We start from the raw sequence: 15,539 nt of genomic DNA on the forward strand, positions 1-15,539 counted from the left end.
AAAAACATCAATATAGTATACTAACGCATGTATATGGAATTTAGAAAGATGGTAACAATAACCCGGTGTACGAGACAGCAAAAGAGACACTGATGTATAGAACAGTCTTATGGACTCTGTGGGAGAGGGAGAGGGTGGGAAGATTTGGGAGAATGACATTGAAACATGTAAAATATCATGTAAGACACAAGTTGCCAGTCCAGGTTCGATGCACGATACTGGATGCTTGGGGCTAGTGCACTGGGATGACCCAGAGGGATGGTATGGGGAGGGAGGAGGGAGGGGGGTTCAGGATGGGGAACGCATGTATACCTGTGGCGGATTCATTTTGATGTTTGGCAGAACTAATGCAATTATGTAAAGTTTAAAAATAAAATAAAATTTAAAAGAAAAAAAAATAAAAAGAATATATATATATGTATGTATAACTAAATCACTTTGCTATACACCTGAAACTAACACACCATTGTAAATCAACTATACTCCAACTAAAAATTATATATGTATATGTATACACACACACACATATACATCTTTATTTAGAACAAATATTTGAAGCTAGCGTAACAACTTGAGCAAGCCATGAATGATTTTTTTCCCCTCTGTTAACTACTTTTCTCTGTGGTTCAGGGATCTCCTGAGTCACAGGGGAGCATGTAGGTAGGGGTCCCTTGTGTCACGGGAAATATGCAAAGGATCATCCAGAGAGCCATGGGAACCAGTGGGCACGGGTCCATTTCATGGGCTAATTTTTTAAAAATCTACTGAGGTATAATTTACATGCAAGAATAATGCATCCATTTTAGGAGTACTGTCTAATGAGTTTTCAAGATATTTGAACATTTACATGACTTTTAATATCTGGTATGTTTCCTAGTGTAGCTAACAGTACCAGTCAGTGGCCTGGCAAGAAATAGATGGCCAATTACACTGGATAATTTGAGAAGAGGGATTATTTACAAAGGCGTGGGCATGGTGTAGGGAAGGCACAAGATGGTTCCATGTAGCAGCGCCAGACAGCTGTTCCCACTCCATTCTCGGGGTAGAAAGGAGGAAGCAGCCACCAGAGCCCAGGAGGAGAGGCTCTGGTGCAAGGGAGACGGTGTGGAGGGTGTGCCCTCACAGAGGCATAGCCCGCCAAACTGTGGCGATCCTGCAGAGCAGTCAAGGAGATGTATGGTTCAGTCATACTCTCCCTTCTCTGATTTCTTGCCAGGGCTCCCCTTGGCATGATTCAACTAGGCATCAGAGGGCCAGGGAGCCCCCGAGTTTAGTCCTTACAACTTACAGTCCTCCTGGGGCATTCCCAGGACAAGGGTGAAAAAAGGATCATCAAAAGATACATGTTATACTGCTTAGTGAGTCTAAAGTAGCAAGACTTCTTGTTTTGAGGGTGGTGAATGTAGAGGAAGGATCATTTCAAGCTCAGCAGTTCCTCAGCCCATGCCATGCTGCTGCTGCTAAGTCGCTTCAGTCATGTCCGACTCTGTGCGACCCCAGAGACGGCAGCCCACCAGGCTCCCCCGTCCCTGGGATTCTCCAGGCAAGACTACTGGAGTAGGTTGCCATTGCCTTCTCCAATGCATGAAAGTGAAAAAGTGAAAGTGAAGTCGCTCAGTTGTGTCCAACTCTTAGGGACGCCATGGACTGCAGCCCACCAAGCTCCTCCATCCATGGGATTCTCCAGGCAAGAGTACTGGAGTGGGGTGCCATTGCCTTCTCCACAGCCCATGCCATAGGACCCATATTAATTAATCTGATGCGTAATAACATAACCCTAGTGTTGTCTTGATATGACACATCTATATTATCTCAGCCAGGAGCTTGGGCATGGCTGTGTTTTCTGCTAGGGTCTCACCAGGCTGCAGTCAATATGTTGGCCAGGGTTAATTCTCATTTGGAGGCTCCACTGGGGGAAGGATCCACTCCCCTGCTTGCGTGGTTGTTGGCAGCTTTCAGTTCCTTGCAGCTATGGTACAGAGAACTTGAGAATTTTTGCTGGTTTTTGGAGGGAGGGTGCCCTCAGCTCCTGGTTTTGGAGGGAGGGAGCCCATTCACAGTCCCCTGCCACGTGAGGCATGGCCTCAAACACTTTTTTTTTTTTTACCAGAATAATCAACCTGGGAAGTAAAGAAGGTGCAAAGGGGAAGAATGAGAAGTACCAAGGGGTCCCAGAAGTAGCCGATCCCAGAAAAACATCAGCAAGTGTTCATTTGTAGAAGGTGAGGGCCCATTCTGAGTTGGAAGCCCTGTGAGTGGATCCCAGGACAAATAAAGAAGGGCAAAGGCAAGAGGGTTGGAGGGGGTGGCAGAGGGAAGTGGAGAGGAAAGGTCACAAAATTACACAGGCTCAGTGGTGGCAGACTTAAGAGAGGGAATCCCTTTAGAAAGCAGAGGCGGTATTTCTTGGTAGCAGCTGCTGGTGAGGCAGGAAAGGAAGGAAGTGAAAGGAGTAAGAGACTGCCAGAAACAATGAGATTCTCGAATTGATATGGAAAAATAAGAGTAGCTGGAATATTGTGAGAGAAAAAAAGAGCCATGGGAGGTACCTTGCTGCTGCTGCTATGTCGCTTCAGTTGTGTCCGACTCTGTGTGACCCCATAGACGGCAGCCCACCAGGTCCCCCGTCCCTGGGATTCTCCAAGCAAGAACACTGGAGTGGGTTGCCATTTCCTTCTCCAATGCATGAAAGTGAAAAGTGAAAGTGAAGTCGCTCAGTCAGGTCCGACCCTTAGCGACCCCATGGACTGCAGCCTTCCAGGCTCCTCTGTCCATGGGATTTTCTAGGCAAGAGTACTGGAGTGGGGTGCCACTGGGAGGTACCTTACTCTATCATAAAACTTCAGTGACTAAAATAATGTGCTATCAAGGCATGAGTGGATAGCATGCCTGTGGAACAAAACAGGAAATCCGGATATAGACTCTAATGTGTGTGGAAACTTAGCTTATAAGTAGGTTCTCAGATTAGTGACAGTAATGGGTTTTTAAAATATGGTGTTGGGGAAGTTGAATAGAGAGTGAAAAAAAATAATAAAGTTGGACAATACTTACTCCCTACACCAGGTTAAACATCAAATGAGTCAAATATTGAAATGTAAAAAAATGAAACCATATAAAATATACATGTATTGAGGGGAAAAGGTAACTTTTATAGCGTGAAGAAAATTCTTTCAACAACAAAAAAATCAATCCACTTTTTCAAATGTCTGAAAAATAAAACTATCTGAAAGTCAAAAACTTTAGCATGGCAAAAAAAAAAAAAGCCTTATAATTAAAGTCAAATGATAAATGGAAAACTGGTGTCAAAATACAAGACCTGGGAATTCTCTGGCAGTCCGGTGGTTAGTACATACCTGTGCCTCGGTGGTCAAGTGATCAGCATTGCTCGAAGCAAATAGGGAAGTGTGATGATGTCTGTACAGGAAGTGTTTACTGGCCTGAGACCACTGATGATTGATGATTAAAGCTGACTTTCGAAGCATGAGGCTGTTACTGATTGGTTGGTTTTCAGATATGTATTCAATGAACCAAACTGTCATTGATTGATTAGACAGGTTTATAACCGGTTCTGGTGGTTACTTATTACCATGACTATCAAACAATCAATCTTTTCCTACCTGTGTGGGGGGACTTATTTCTATAGGGAAATTTTTTGTAACTAATTACTAAGAAAACGTCAATCTTCCTAATTACATTAAGAGCCCATAGGAATTGAGAAGAAAGTCTAACAAACCAATAAAAAAATAAGCAAAAAATGCAAACAGAAAATAAATACAAATGGTCTTGGAACATTGAGGAAAAAAAACCCTCCCTTTTGCCTCCTTGCAGCCGAGAAAGCAACATGGGTCACCAGCAGCTCCACTGGAGCCATCTGAGAAAATTCGGCCAGGGTTCTCGCTCTTGCCGGATCTGCTCAAACCAGCACTGTCTGAACCGGAAATACGGCCTCCATAGTGCCGCCAGTGTTTCCGCCAGTATGTGAAGGACATCGGCTTCATTAAGTTGGACTAACTGACTTCCTTAAATGGATCATCCAGCACATCTGCCTTAACAATACTAGCTCTTTGTATATAAAATACAAGTTTTAAAAACTTAAAAAAAAAAAAAAACCCTCAATCTCACTTAAAATACATGTTTCCTGTAGTAACTGCTGTCAAGACTCTGGAGAAATACACAAACCACCTTCTGTAAAATTAAACTGTCAAAATAACTTTTGACATTTAGAGACAATTTAATGCAGAAGCCACTAAATTTGTTTAATTTTTTAAAATTTATTTTTAAAAATTTTATTAAGTATAGCTGATTTATAATGTGTTAGATTCGGATGTACAGAACAGCAATATATATATTTTTAATATATGTATTATATATATACTCTTTTTCAAGTTCTTTTCCCATATAGTTTATTATAAAATATTGAGTAGAGTTCCCTGTGCTATACAGTACGTCCTTGTTGCTTGTCTATTTTATATATAGTAGTGTGTGTGTGTGTGTTAACCCCAGCCTCTAATTTATCCTTCTGCCCAAGAAGCCACTAAATTTGGAATAAGTGTTTCAGTATAAAATACGTAATGCATGAATTATTTTTTTAAGCCAAAAGAGGCATGATTGTGTTTCAGCTCCCATGGTAGCTTTTGTTATTATTCAAAATTAAAATGACCACTTCTTCCCAACCAGAGACCTGAGTCTTAGGTAATTAGACCTCTTCTCTACTTTTTGGTGTGTGACCTACTTATCAGCACCAAAAAAAAAAAAAAAAACTTCTAAAAATAAACTAAATTCGTATAATTTTTAGCTTTATACAAGTAAAAGCTTTAAATATAAGTTTTCTAAGCATTTTCCAATAGAATCAAGTACATTTTTTGTTTACAATGTGCTTTTCCAAACAGAATCGTTTTTGAGATCTTGAGATTTTTAAACACTGTTTTCAAGTCAGTGAACTTGGAATGCAGTTGCATAAACTATAGCACTTCAAGCTCTTTGGAAGTAGATTCTCACATTGAAAGCAAATTGATTTAGTATTATTTCAGTGCCTCTTGCTAAGATTATTACATAATTCTTGTCATCTAATTTTTTTTTTTTTTTTTTTTTGCGGTCTAGAATTACTCTGGAGAGTTACTTCATTATGATCTATTTCCATTGCTAAAATGCCCTCCTTTAAATCTTATCCTGGTGTTCTATTATTTCTAGGATATCCTCCTAAGAGCTATAGAAATTTAGTGATGATGTCTGATGGCCTTAATTTTCTGTAGAGGAAATTTCAGAGAGGGGTTCTTGGTATTCCTGTGGGTGAGAATTAGAAAGCTTTTAGGGACTCAGGACAGTGGTGGCTTCAGGTGACTGTTAGTCTGTGTATAACAGGTGGCACAGAGAAACCTCACTCTCTCATCATCAGTTCTGGTTGAGATGGGGACACTCAAGTATAATCAGAGCAATAGGTACTAAACAACTGGCAGGGCTTTCTACAGGTGCTTGGGGAGGTTCTCCAGTTTACTTCCATACATTCTTAATGAGGTTTTACCTCTCCTGGGCGTTTGTGTTTAAGCATCATTTCCCATACATATTACTCCATCTTGTCAGGATAGCTTTCCAGTTTCTTGCTTTAGAGGTTTCAAGACATTTTTGTCCCAGAACCCATTAAGGGAAAACTCTGTTGTGCTTGTTTTCCCTCCTCTTACTGCTTATCTCCTGCCTGTTTTCTCAAGCCTGTCATTCCAAACTCTCCTGGGATATAAAAAAACACCATTTCCAGGGACTTCCCTGGCAGTCCAGTGGGTGAGGTTCCAAGTGATCCCACATGCTGCCAGGCTGAAGAAACAAAAAAACCCCAACCCCTTTTCCAGACTCGTTCACCAGCAAGCTTCCTATTAAGTTCTATAAAGAGGTACTAGGAGGAAAGGGAAAAGGGGACATTTCTTTGCTGTTCCTCTCAGTGTTGGCAGTTGATCCCAAGCTTCCAAATGCCTTCAACTCCTCTAGAACCCTTTCAGAGCCCCAGCAGTAGCTGGGAGGTATGTCTCAAAAATCTGAACACCAAGTCTGCAGGATCCACTCTCCCACACATCCTGAGCACCTACATTCTAGTAACCAGAATCCTTCCCATGTGTTTCCCAGCTTTGAGGGTGGTAGCCACTTCTCACAGTGATCATTTTTGGGTTATCTGTGTTCCCTTTTGTTCCAACACCTGTCTAACCATTTTTCTATACTGCATACTCTGTTCAAATACCTATTACAGTTTTCTTTTTCAGTGAACTGTGATCAATAAACCCAGTATAACCTACATCTGTCTAGTATAAACTGACCAGAGTGGGATTCTAATCCTGCAGTAAAAAACAGACACCTAAACCTTTTATGGGTTTTAAGAGATGAAGAGGAATGACACAAACGATGGATAAACTCAATTTATGATCCCCAACTGAGTGAAAACCTGGATTGAACTAGTTTCACAGACAGAGCCTAGGTGCAGCAGCCTGGGACCACAAAAGCCAAGTTGAAGAGAAATGTAAAGTGAAATGTAAAGTAAGAGAAGGAAGGGTCCTCTCAGTTGAATTCAGGGTCCATGTTGCTCCCAGTCCTGCCACAAGGCAACTTACATTGAAGGGTTAAAAAAAAAAAAAAAAGACAAAATTTTAAGTAATGATTATTTATTAAGATCTTTACACAGGAATCAAGTTATGGGTAAACACAGTAGAGGCTCACCTCCCCATTGCAGTTTTACACACCTTTATGCATACCAAATGTATAGAACTTGTATAGGAATTTGAAGAAGCCACAAGATATTTGAGGAATGGTTTCCTCTGAGGCTAAAGTCACTTGTGATCTGGGAGCTGTAACACAGGGAAACTCATGGTCGGGGTCTCTTGTGACACAGAGCTAAAAATACATCCGGTAGGGGAGAGGTGAGTAGTGTTCGTGAGTAGACAGAAGGCAACTGCACTTTACTGGATGCTATACATGGGCACTTACAGTACACGGAGTCACTGGATAAGTGACTCTCCCCAAAGTGGGGTCAGATGGAGTAGTGACTGGAGGAGAGCCAGGAGAGACACTATCAATTTAAGGTTCTTCGTTGAGTCAGGGCCTGTGCCAGTTGCTCTATTACTTCCCTTAATTCTCCATTGCAACTCTTGGTTACATTGATTCCTGTTTACAAATTAAGAGAGATTAAGTAGCTTGCTTAAGGTCATACAGGTAGAGATCAAGTTAAGAAGGACATTATTTTCTTCCCTCCTGCACCACACGCCCCTTCTTTTGGTGGTCCAAAATTCATGCACAAATTACTACTCCCACAGTTCAGTTCCTTATATGTGAACTAAGGAATCTAAGAGCTATTTAGTTTAAGTATTTATTTTTCTTTATTTGGCTACGCCAGGTCTTGGTTGTAGCACACAGGCTCTTGGAACTTTGTTTCAGCATGTGATATCTTTCAGTTGTGGTATGTGAACTCTTAGTTGCAGCATGCAGGATCTAGTCCCCTGACCAGGGATCGAACCCAGGCGCCCTGCATTGGGAACACGGAGTCTTAGCCTCTGGACCACCAGATAAGTCCCTCTAGGAGTCTGTTTAAAGCCATTCACAGGTCCTACAAGTATCGCAGAGTGCAGATTTGGCTCCTGGGATTTAGTTTGCAGACTTCTGTGCTGGGGGGCTTTCAGTTGAGGCTTCTGGTGTGTTCAACAAGCTTCCTTCCCCTGGTAGGTCCTGAATTCTGTTCTTGTCTCATCTGCAGTGTGAGCCTGATGACAACTCCTCTCTGCTTTTCAAAGGTTTTCAGCCTTTTAGCCTCTGCTCTTAACAGTTTCAAAACTGTAGTTATCTTGATGAGAAAGTGGAACTTGTGTTTGATCACCTTCAAGTCTCTAAAAACTCCAGCTTCATGAGCTGGCCAAGAGTTCTGCCAGAGAGCAGACCTGTTCACCAGCGGAAGTCCTCATTCCCATTCTGCATTCAGAATAGGCACACGCTACAAGTGGAAGAGGGGTTGCAAACATCAGTTCACCTCTCAGGTCTCCCCTCTCTAGAATCTTAGCCCCTAACTTAGTCCTCATTGTTTCAGTAGCTTTCTGATGTTTTTAAGTAGAAAATTTTACACTTTTATCTGGCTCTTCTCATTGTATTCAGCAGGACTGCAGGTCTACAGCACTGCTACCTGAAAAGCATAAGCTTTGCTTCTCAGATAATTTAAAAATAGTACATTAAAGCTAAATATATTCATTCACAATGGTATTTGCAAAAACTGTTACTTTTTTTTCACATTGAAAAATCTTCCTAAATTATGATTCTTAGAATTTAAAGGAAAAAAAGAACTGCTTAGAGTGGTATAGGCTTAGATGCATAAATAGCCTTAATCTTATATTTAAGTTTTGAGTAGATGATACATTCAACATGATTGAAAATTCAAAAAGTAGAAAAACATCTAAACTCATTCTTCCACTTCTGTCTCCCAGCCACCCAGTTTCTTTCCCTGCTGGCAATACTGTTTTTCTCTCTCTTCAGTCAGTTCAATCCCTCAGTCGTGTCTGACTCTTTGCGACCCCATGAACCACAGCACTCTAGGCCTCCCTGTCCATCACCAACTCCCGGAGTCCACCCAAACCCATGTCCATCAAGTAGATGATGCCATCCAACCATCTCATCCTGTCGTCCCCTTTTCCTTCTGCCCTCAATCTTTCCCAGCATCAGGGTCTTTTCCAATGAGTCAGCTCTTCACATGAGGTAGCCAAAGTATTGGAATTTCAGCTTCAACATCAGTCCTTTCAATGAACACCCAGGACTGATCTCCTTTAGGATAGACTGGTTGGATCTCCTTGTAGTACAAGGGACTCTCAAGAGTCTTCTCCAACACCACAGTTCAAAAGCATCAATTCTTCGGCGCTCAGCTTTCTTCAGTCCAACTCTCACATCCGTACATGACCACTGGAAAAACCATAACCTTGACTAGATGGAACCTTTGTTGGCAAAGTAATGTCTCTGCTTTTTTGCTGTCATGACTTTCCTTCTAAGGAGTAAGCGTCTTTTAATTTCATGGCTGCAGTCACCATCTGCAGTGATTTGGGAGTCCCCCCAAAAAAAGTCAGCCACTGTTTCCCCATCTATCTGCCATGAAGTGATGGGACCGGATGCCATGATCTTCGTTTTCTGAATGTTGAGCTTTAAGCCAACTTGTTCACTCTCCTCTTTCACTTTCATCAAGAGGATCTTTAGTTTCTCTTCACTTTCTGCCATAAGGGTGGTGTCATCTGCGTATCTGAGGTTATTGATATTTCTCCTGGCAATCTTGATTGCCAGCTTGTGCTTCCTCCAGCCAGCATTTCTCATGATGTACTCTGTATAGAAGTTAAATAAGCAGGGTGATAATATACAGCCTTGACATACTCCTTTTCCTATTTGGAACCAATCTGTTGTTCCATGTCCAGTTCTAACTGTTGCTTCCTGACCTGCATACAGGTTTCTCAATTCTCTTCTTTGGATAAATAGTTGCACACTATTCTACACTTGTATTTTTTGTTTACTCTATATCTTATAGTGCTTTTCATATCAGTAAAGTGGGGTTTTTTGTTTAACTGCTGTATAGTATTCCATTTTACCATCATTTATTGTCTCTTGATACGCTTATGGTTGTTTCTAACTTGTTATTACAAACAATGCCATACAAAAATCTTTTGTGCATGCCATTCTACATATGTGTGAAATAGTAAGAAATTACTAGAGGTAAATTGCCAAGGTTACCTCTTCAGGGCTTCAAAGTTTTCTATTCATATCAAGCAACACATAAGAGTGCCTATTTCCCTACAGTTTTGCCAAGACTGGAAAAAAAACAAAAACAAAACCAAAACCCATACACAGATAAAAACAAAACCAAAAAAGCACCTTTATCTTTACTAATGAAGGATGGAAAAACATATGAGCATTGGTATAAGTGATATTATGCATCTTTTCACACATTCAAGAGCCATTTGTATTTCCTTTCCTGAGAACTGTTTCTTGGGAACATAAACTTTTCTAATTTTTCTTTTGAGTTGTTAGTCTTTTTCTTAATGTACTAGCAGACACTTTATAAAAAGAAATTAGTTTTTTGTGGTGAACTGTATCTACTTTTTCCCTAGTCTTCCATGTCTTCCAGTTTTCCTTTATGGTAGTTTTTACACAGAACTTATTTTCATGTTTTAATTTTTAACTGTGATAAAACATATAGTCCATTTTAATTTTTAATAATTATTTTAATTTTCAGATTTTCAGCCTCTGCACAGTTCTAGCACTCCTTGAGATATTAAACACTCATATCCGTTCCATAAAAATGGAAGGAAAAGTATCAATACATTATAATGACACAAAATATTTACTAGTTTTTTACAAAGATGCATACATGGTAGGATTATCAGAAAGACTAAGAAGTTAAAATTTGTGTTAAAACCAATTTTAGTCAGCAAGACTTTTCACAGACAAATAGGTGGTTATATATGTAAATCCTAAATACATTATACTATTTTTCTCCCTTTTTGGTCATGGACTATTCCAGGAAGATTTAACTGCATAATTTTATTTGAGAAATCCCTAAAATGTAAAGCAAAATTGGTCTTAAAAAAATATTGGTTTGATGAAAAGATGTTAGTCTACTTTAGACAAATTTGGTTAGTTTCTAAGTACACTTCATTTCAGCACAATCATTACTCAGGAGACAATCATTTTTGAGAAAGGGCAAACTAAATTTTAAGTTAGCATCAGGATTCTACCCATAATTAATCAATATTGAAGGATATGCCATCAGTATGCAGATTACAGAATTTTGGTTACAAAATTTGGAGAAAAAAAAAATCAATGTCCAAAAGCACTGATAAATTTAAGCTACAATTATTAACTCTAGGACATTTTATTATGTTATTACCTTAATAGCATGGTTAACTAGACATCCATCAGAAATGCTGTTAAACCTATTATTTGCTCAAAGTTGTTCATACTACTGAGACAAAAGATCTCTAAGTTAAATTTCATAAAATGAAATTGCTGCCTTCCTATTTAACTTTTGGGGGTAAGATAGGGCAAAACCCAAGTATCATACTTTCTATTTTTGTCCATAAACACAAATAAGTCAGTACAATAACATAAGGAAATAAACACATGGTTAGTCAGGTTCTACAATACAGGATACTGTGACATAACTTTCCATTTTTTCCTCTGGAATAGTAGATTCGATAGTAAGGTGTGTAAAACTATAAAATCTAAATGTTTGTCATTCAGCAAAGAAATGACGAGGAAGAACACTCTGCCAGACTACACCCGCTACTCCATTCTAGAGCCAGCCGTCTGATCATCCCACACTGTTCATCTACCCACCTAGCCTCATCCCAAGACAAGCTCCTTTGCATCAACAGTCTAGTTTTGTCAACTAAGTCCTAATTTTCCAGAAAACCCTGATTTTTCTGATTTCACACTGACCCCAACCCATCTTAAGTCAAAGAAAATATTGTTAATACTTAATTAAAGCAGAGATGGAAATTAGTGTTATGAAAGATGTATGTCAAGTGCTCTGCAAATATGGGAAAGCTGCAAGAAAACAGCTTTTAAACCCTGCCTGGATACCTTAGCTACTTGATACTAATGTTGCTTTGATTACTAGTCAGGACAAAAAGGGGCTCAAAGGCCATAAAATATGCATTTTGGGGGAAATGCACGGAACTGAATATTTCCTGGGAGTTGGCAAATGCAATTTTACATCTGTAAAGGCTGTCAACCTATACTTAGTACATCACAGTTATTGAAAAAGGAAAGGAGTGGGACTCTTGCTTACAACTGAGTCCGGCAGAAACACATTCATATATTTCTCCTTTGTAATCACATGGTCCTTTAGAGATAATGAGTGTGTCTACAGAGCAGAGCTAATGAAAAATTTATAAAGAACCTATGATGGAAAGCTTCACAACCCAGTCTTACTGGATTATAAAATACTCTTCTTACTCAAGCATTACTTTGTGACTCTCTGAAACATCTGAAAAATACTTTTCTGTGACTTACTAGGCTGTAGGGAATGAGCAGTTTTAGATACATTACAATTATCATTAGTAGAATTTGCTATCTTTCTTCTATTAACCGAACATTTCAACTGGATCTTAAAAGAAGGTTGCTGATGGTTTTCATTTTTTGAGTCTGTCCGAGGTTTTGGCTGCTCTAGCTCAGTTTGTCTTTTGGAATTTCTGTCTCTGGAATTCTTTCTCTGTCCATTTAGTACTTTGTCTGGAGGTGAGGACACAGTCCGTAACTGATATCCATCTGGGGATCCTTTTTGCCGGTCTGGCCTCATTTGCTCTTGATCCACCTCTTCCTGAAGTTGTAATGCTAATAACCTGTCCTGCTTTTCTTGCTTATGTCTCTCAAAAAGTAGATGTTCCAAATCTATCAGTTTTTGGGTCAAGCTGATTTCTGTTTCCTCTTGGTCTGAGGAGGCTTTGGGGAACATTTTCCTTCTTTTTGCAGAAAAGCATGGCTCTCTGATTGCTTCAGACAAAGGTTCTAGGTTTCTTCTTTTGGAGGTACCTTTACTGATTTGTAGGTGAGACTCTTCATTTTCTGTTCCAACCGTGTTGTTTCTAAGGAACTGTGTCATATCTGATACAGTACATTCACTCTCTGTTTCACCACAAGGCTCAGTGGCAGCATCTCCAGAGTAGGGAACTCTGGCTTTAGGTTCCTCAAGATTGATGACACATAACCCTTTTTCATGATTGCTTGGTCCTGTTTCAACTTTTCCTTCAAGGTACCATTCTCCATCACTGGTATATAACTGAGGCATAGGTGACTCCACTGAAGACTTTGCACCTTGTTCCTGAACTTCAAGATATATTTGAGGAGAAAGCGTTGGCATATCTTCTTCAACCTCTGTGTCTTGCCATGTAGGGCTCTTCACATCACTGTTGTCATCAATTTTCTGTAGAAAACAGAAAAAGATTGAATGAACCAAGGGAAACCATCAAGTCATAACATATAAGTCTTATTACACTAACACCAAAACTGAGTTGTCAGTATATACTATAATTACCTGATTATTACTACTACTAAGATATATTAGTTCTTAATAGTATTTTTATTCTGTGTGCCAACTTAAGGTATTTCTTCATTTTCACTCCCATGAAAACCTGCAGCTCAAAACCCACAAGTCAGTTTTGTATATGGCCAGGAGCTGGCACCATGACTTGACCTCTCATCTTTTAAACTTCCTCCAAACCAGGGACTTTTAATCCCTTTTTGTGTCACAAACCCTCCTCCTTTTGGCATTTTTGTGAAGCTGACAGGCCTCTTCTGAGAATAATATTTTAAAACATAAAAGTAAATACATAGGGATCAATTTATATTGCAACATAATTATTAAAATCTTATGATATAATAATGCATATCATGAATACATTAAATAATAAGATCTAGTGACAAGTCTAATAATTTGTAACACTGAAGGAGGGATGAGTATAAATGTTTCAAGAGATCTACAACAAATGTAATATGTTACTGGTAACAAAGACACAGGTACTGTTGACAGTATTATGGTTTGCTGCTTATATTCATGACTTTGCTGCTAAGTCACTTCAGTCATGTCCGACTCTGTGTGACCCCACAGACAGCAGCCCACCAGGCTCCCCTGTCCCTGGGATTCTCCAGGCAAGAATACTGGAGTGGGTTGCCCTTTCCTTCTCCAATGAATGAAAGTGAAAGTGAAGTCACTCAGTCGTGTCCGACTCAGCAATCCCATGGACCACAGCCTACCAGGCTCCTCCCTCCATGGGATCTTCCAGGCAAAAGTACTGGAGCTGGTTGCCATTGCCTTTTCCAATTCATGACTATAGGAAACACTAAAATGAGAGGTCAGGCGGAAGATAAACCTTTTCTTCTATCCAGGTTCATATTTACTCTATGGATTCTATCCACAGACCTTAGGTTAAGAACCCTTGCTTTAGCCAGTATAATTCTTCTCACTTACAGGTCTTGGGTAAATTAAGATGTAGGATTAGTTTTGACCATGGGAAAGCCTTAAGAAAGGCTTCAATGAGAATTTGCTTCAAGACAAAAATTATTTCTTGTTCAAGATCGTAACTGTTCTTTTACCTACTTTGCTTTGCATTTATTGTTCCTCATAACATTTCTTGTGAACCAATGTAGTCTGGGTTGGACAAATTCTAAGCTGCCTACCACGTTTTGCTGCGAGTATTAATATCAAGATAGGGGGAAAAAAAATACCAGCCTTCAATGCCTCCTTCCATCAATCATTAGTCCCAGCGTAAGCCAGACTATCTGGACTTGAATTTCCCTCTATTATCTCTACTTAAGAGACTCTTTGTGGCTAAGCTGGTAAAGAATCTGCCTGAAATGTGGGAGGCCTGGGTTAGATCCCTGGGTTGGGAAGATCCTCTGGAGAAGGGAATGGCTACCCACTCTAGTATTCTGGCTTGGAGAATTCCATGGATTTGTACAGTGTATGGGGTCACAAAGAGCTGGACATGGCTGAGTGACTCACTTTCACAGGACTGTGAGCAATTCTCTTGCCTCTGCATGCCTCGGTTTTCTCAACTATAATTGGACACAAGGATACCTTACAGAATTGGTGGTTGTGATGAAGATTAAACAAAATACATACATTTTGGGGCACATAAATATCCATTAAGTGTTAGGTACTATAAAACCACCTACCTGAATTGAAAAAAATTTATGAACCTATTTACAAAACTTTGGTTAACAAAACTTCTATATAGGATGTTGATCTTGGTGTCAGCTCATTTTTTCTAGTGCTATTTTCCCGGAAATATGATAGAGGTGGAATGTCACTTGTGTTACTAGGCCTCATAGCTTATGATAAAAATGACCCTTATTGTTGAACTGCATCTGTACTAGGAGACCTAGGAGGGATCTTTAATCCCCTACAGGAAGCCAAAGTTCAGGGCTTTGGTAAACGACTTACAACTCTTTGACTGGCTCTGTTCCTTACCTGGACCTCTGGAAGCTACACCCATGAGTCGTTACAGTAAATAATTGACTCTTATGGGGCATGGGACTTCTAAATCTTCATGGTGACTACACTCCTCTGCATGGTCTCACTTCCAGGCCATCACTTAGGAGCTCTGCAGTGAGGATTCTTGCTGAACAGATATGCCTGATGCTGCCCTACTAGCACGCTTTATTTCCCATTCTGTTATCTTTTAAGTGAAGCTGGTACCAGGGGTAGCCTATTTAGTTTTGTGAGTCTGATGATCTAGGTCAGTTCAGTTCAGTTCAGTCACTCAGTCGTGTCCGACTCTTCGAAACCCCATGAATCGCAGCACGCCAGGCCTCCCTGTCCATCACCAACTCCCAGAGTTCACTCAGACTCACATCCATCGAGTCAGTGATGCCATCCAGCCATCTCATCCTCTGTCGTCCCCTTTTCCTCCTGCCCCCAATCCCTCCCAGCATGAGTCAACTCTTCGCATGAGGTGGCCAAAGTACTGGAGTTTCAGCTTTAGCATCAGTCCTTCCAAAGAAATCCCAGGGCTGATCTCCTTCAGAATGGACTGGTTGGA

At 40.1% G+C, this 15,539-nt stretch overlaps 1 protein-coding gene and 1 pseudogene across 2 annotated transcripts in view; one reads left to right on the forward strand and one right to left on the reverse strand.

The window, feature by feature from the left end:
• The first annotated feature begins 3,354 nt into the window (after nucleotides 1-3,354).
• Nucleotides 3,355-4,102, forward strand: LOC139183098 (small ribosomal subunit protein uS14-like; annotated as a pseudogene).
• A 2,525-nt stretch (nucleotides 4,103-6,627) lies between these two features.
• Nucleotides 6,628-15,539, reverse strand: part of RNF168 (ring finger protein 168) — a 31,906-nt gene continuing 22,994 nt past the window's right edge. For both annotated transcript variants that reach the window (XM_070789206.1, XM_070789200.1), the window contains exon 7: nucleotides 6,628-12,922. In XM_070789206.1, the coding sequence (XP_070645307.1) occupies nucleotides 11,963-12,922 (960 nt within the window). In that variant the 3' untranslated portion in view covers nucleotides 6,628-11,962. The remainder of the gene's footprint in view (nucleotides 12,923-15,539) is intronic.

The sequence above is a fragment of the Bos indicus genome, chromosome 1 (genome assembly GCF_029378745.1).
Source record: "Bos indicus isolate NIAB-ARS_2022 breed Sahiwal x Tharparkar chromosome 1, NIAB-ARS_B.indTharparkar_mat_pri_1.0, whole genome shotgun sequence".
NCBI classification, from domain to species: Eukaryota; Metazoa; Chordata; class Mammalia; order Artiodactyla; family Bovidae; genus Bos; species Bos indicus.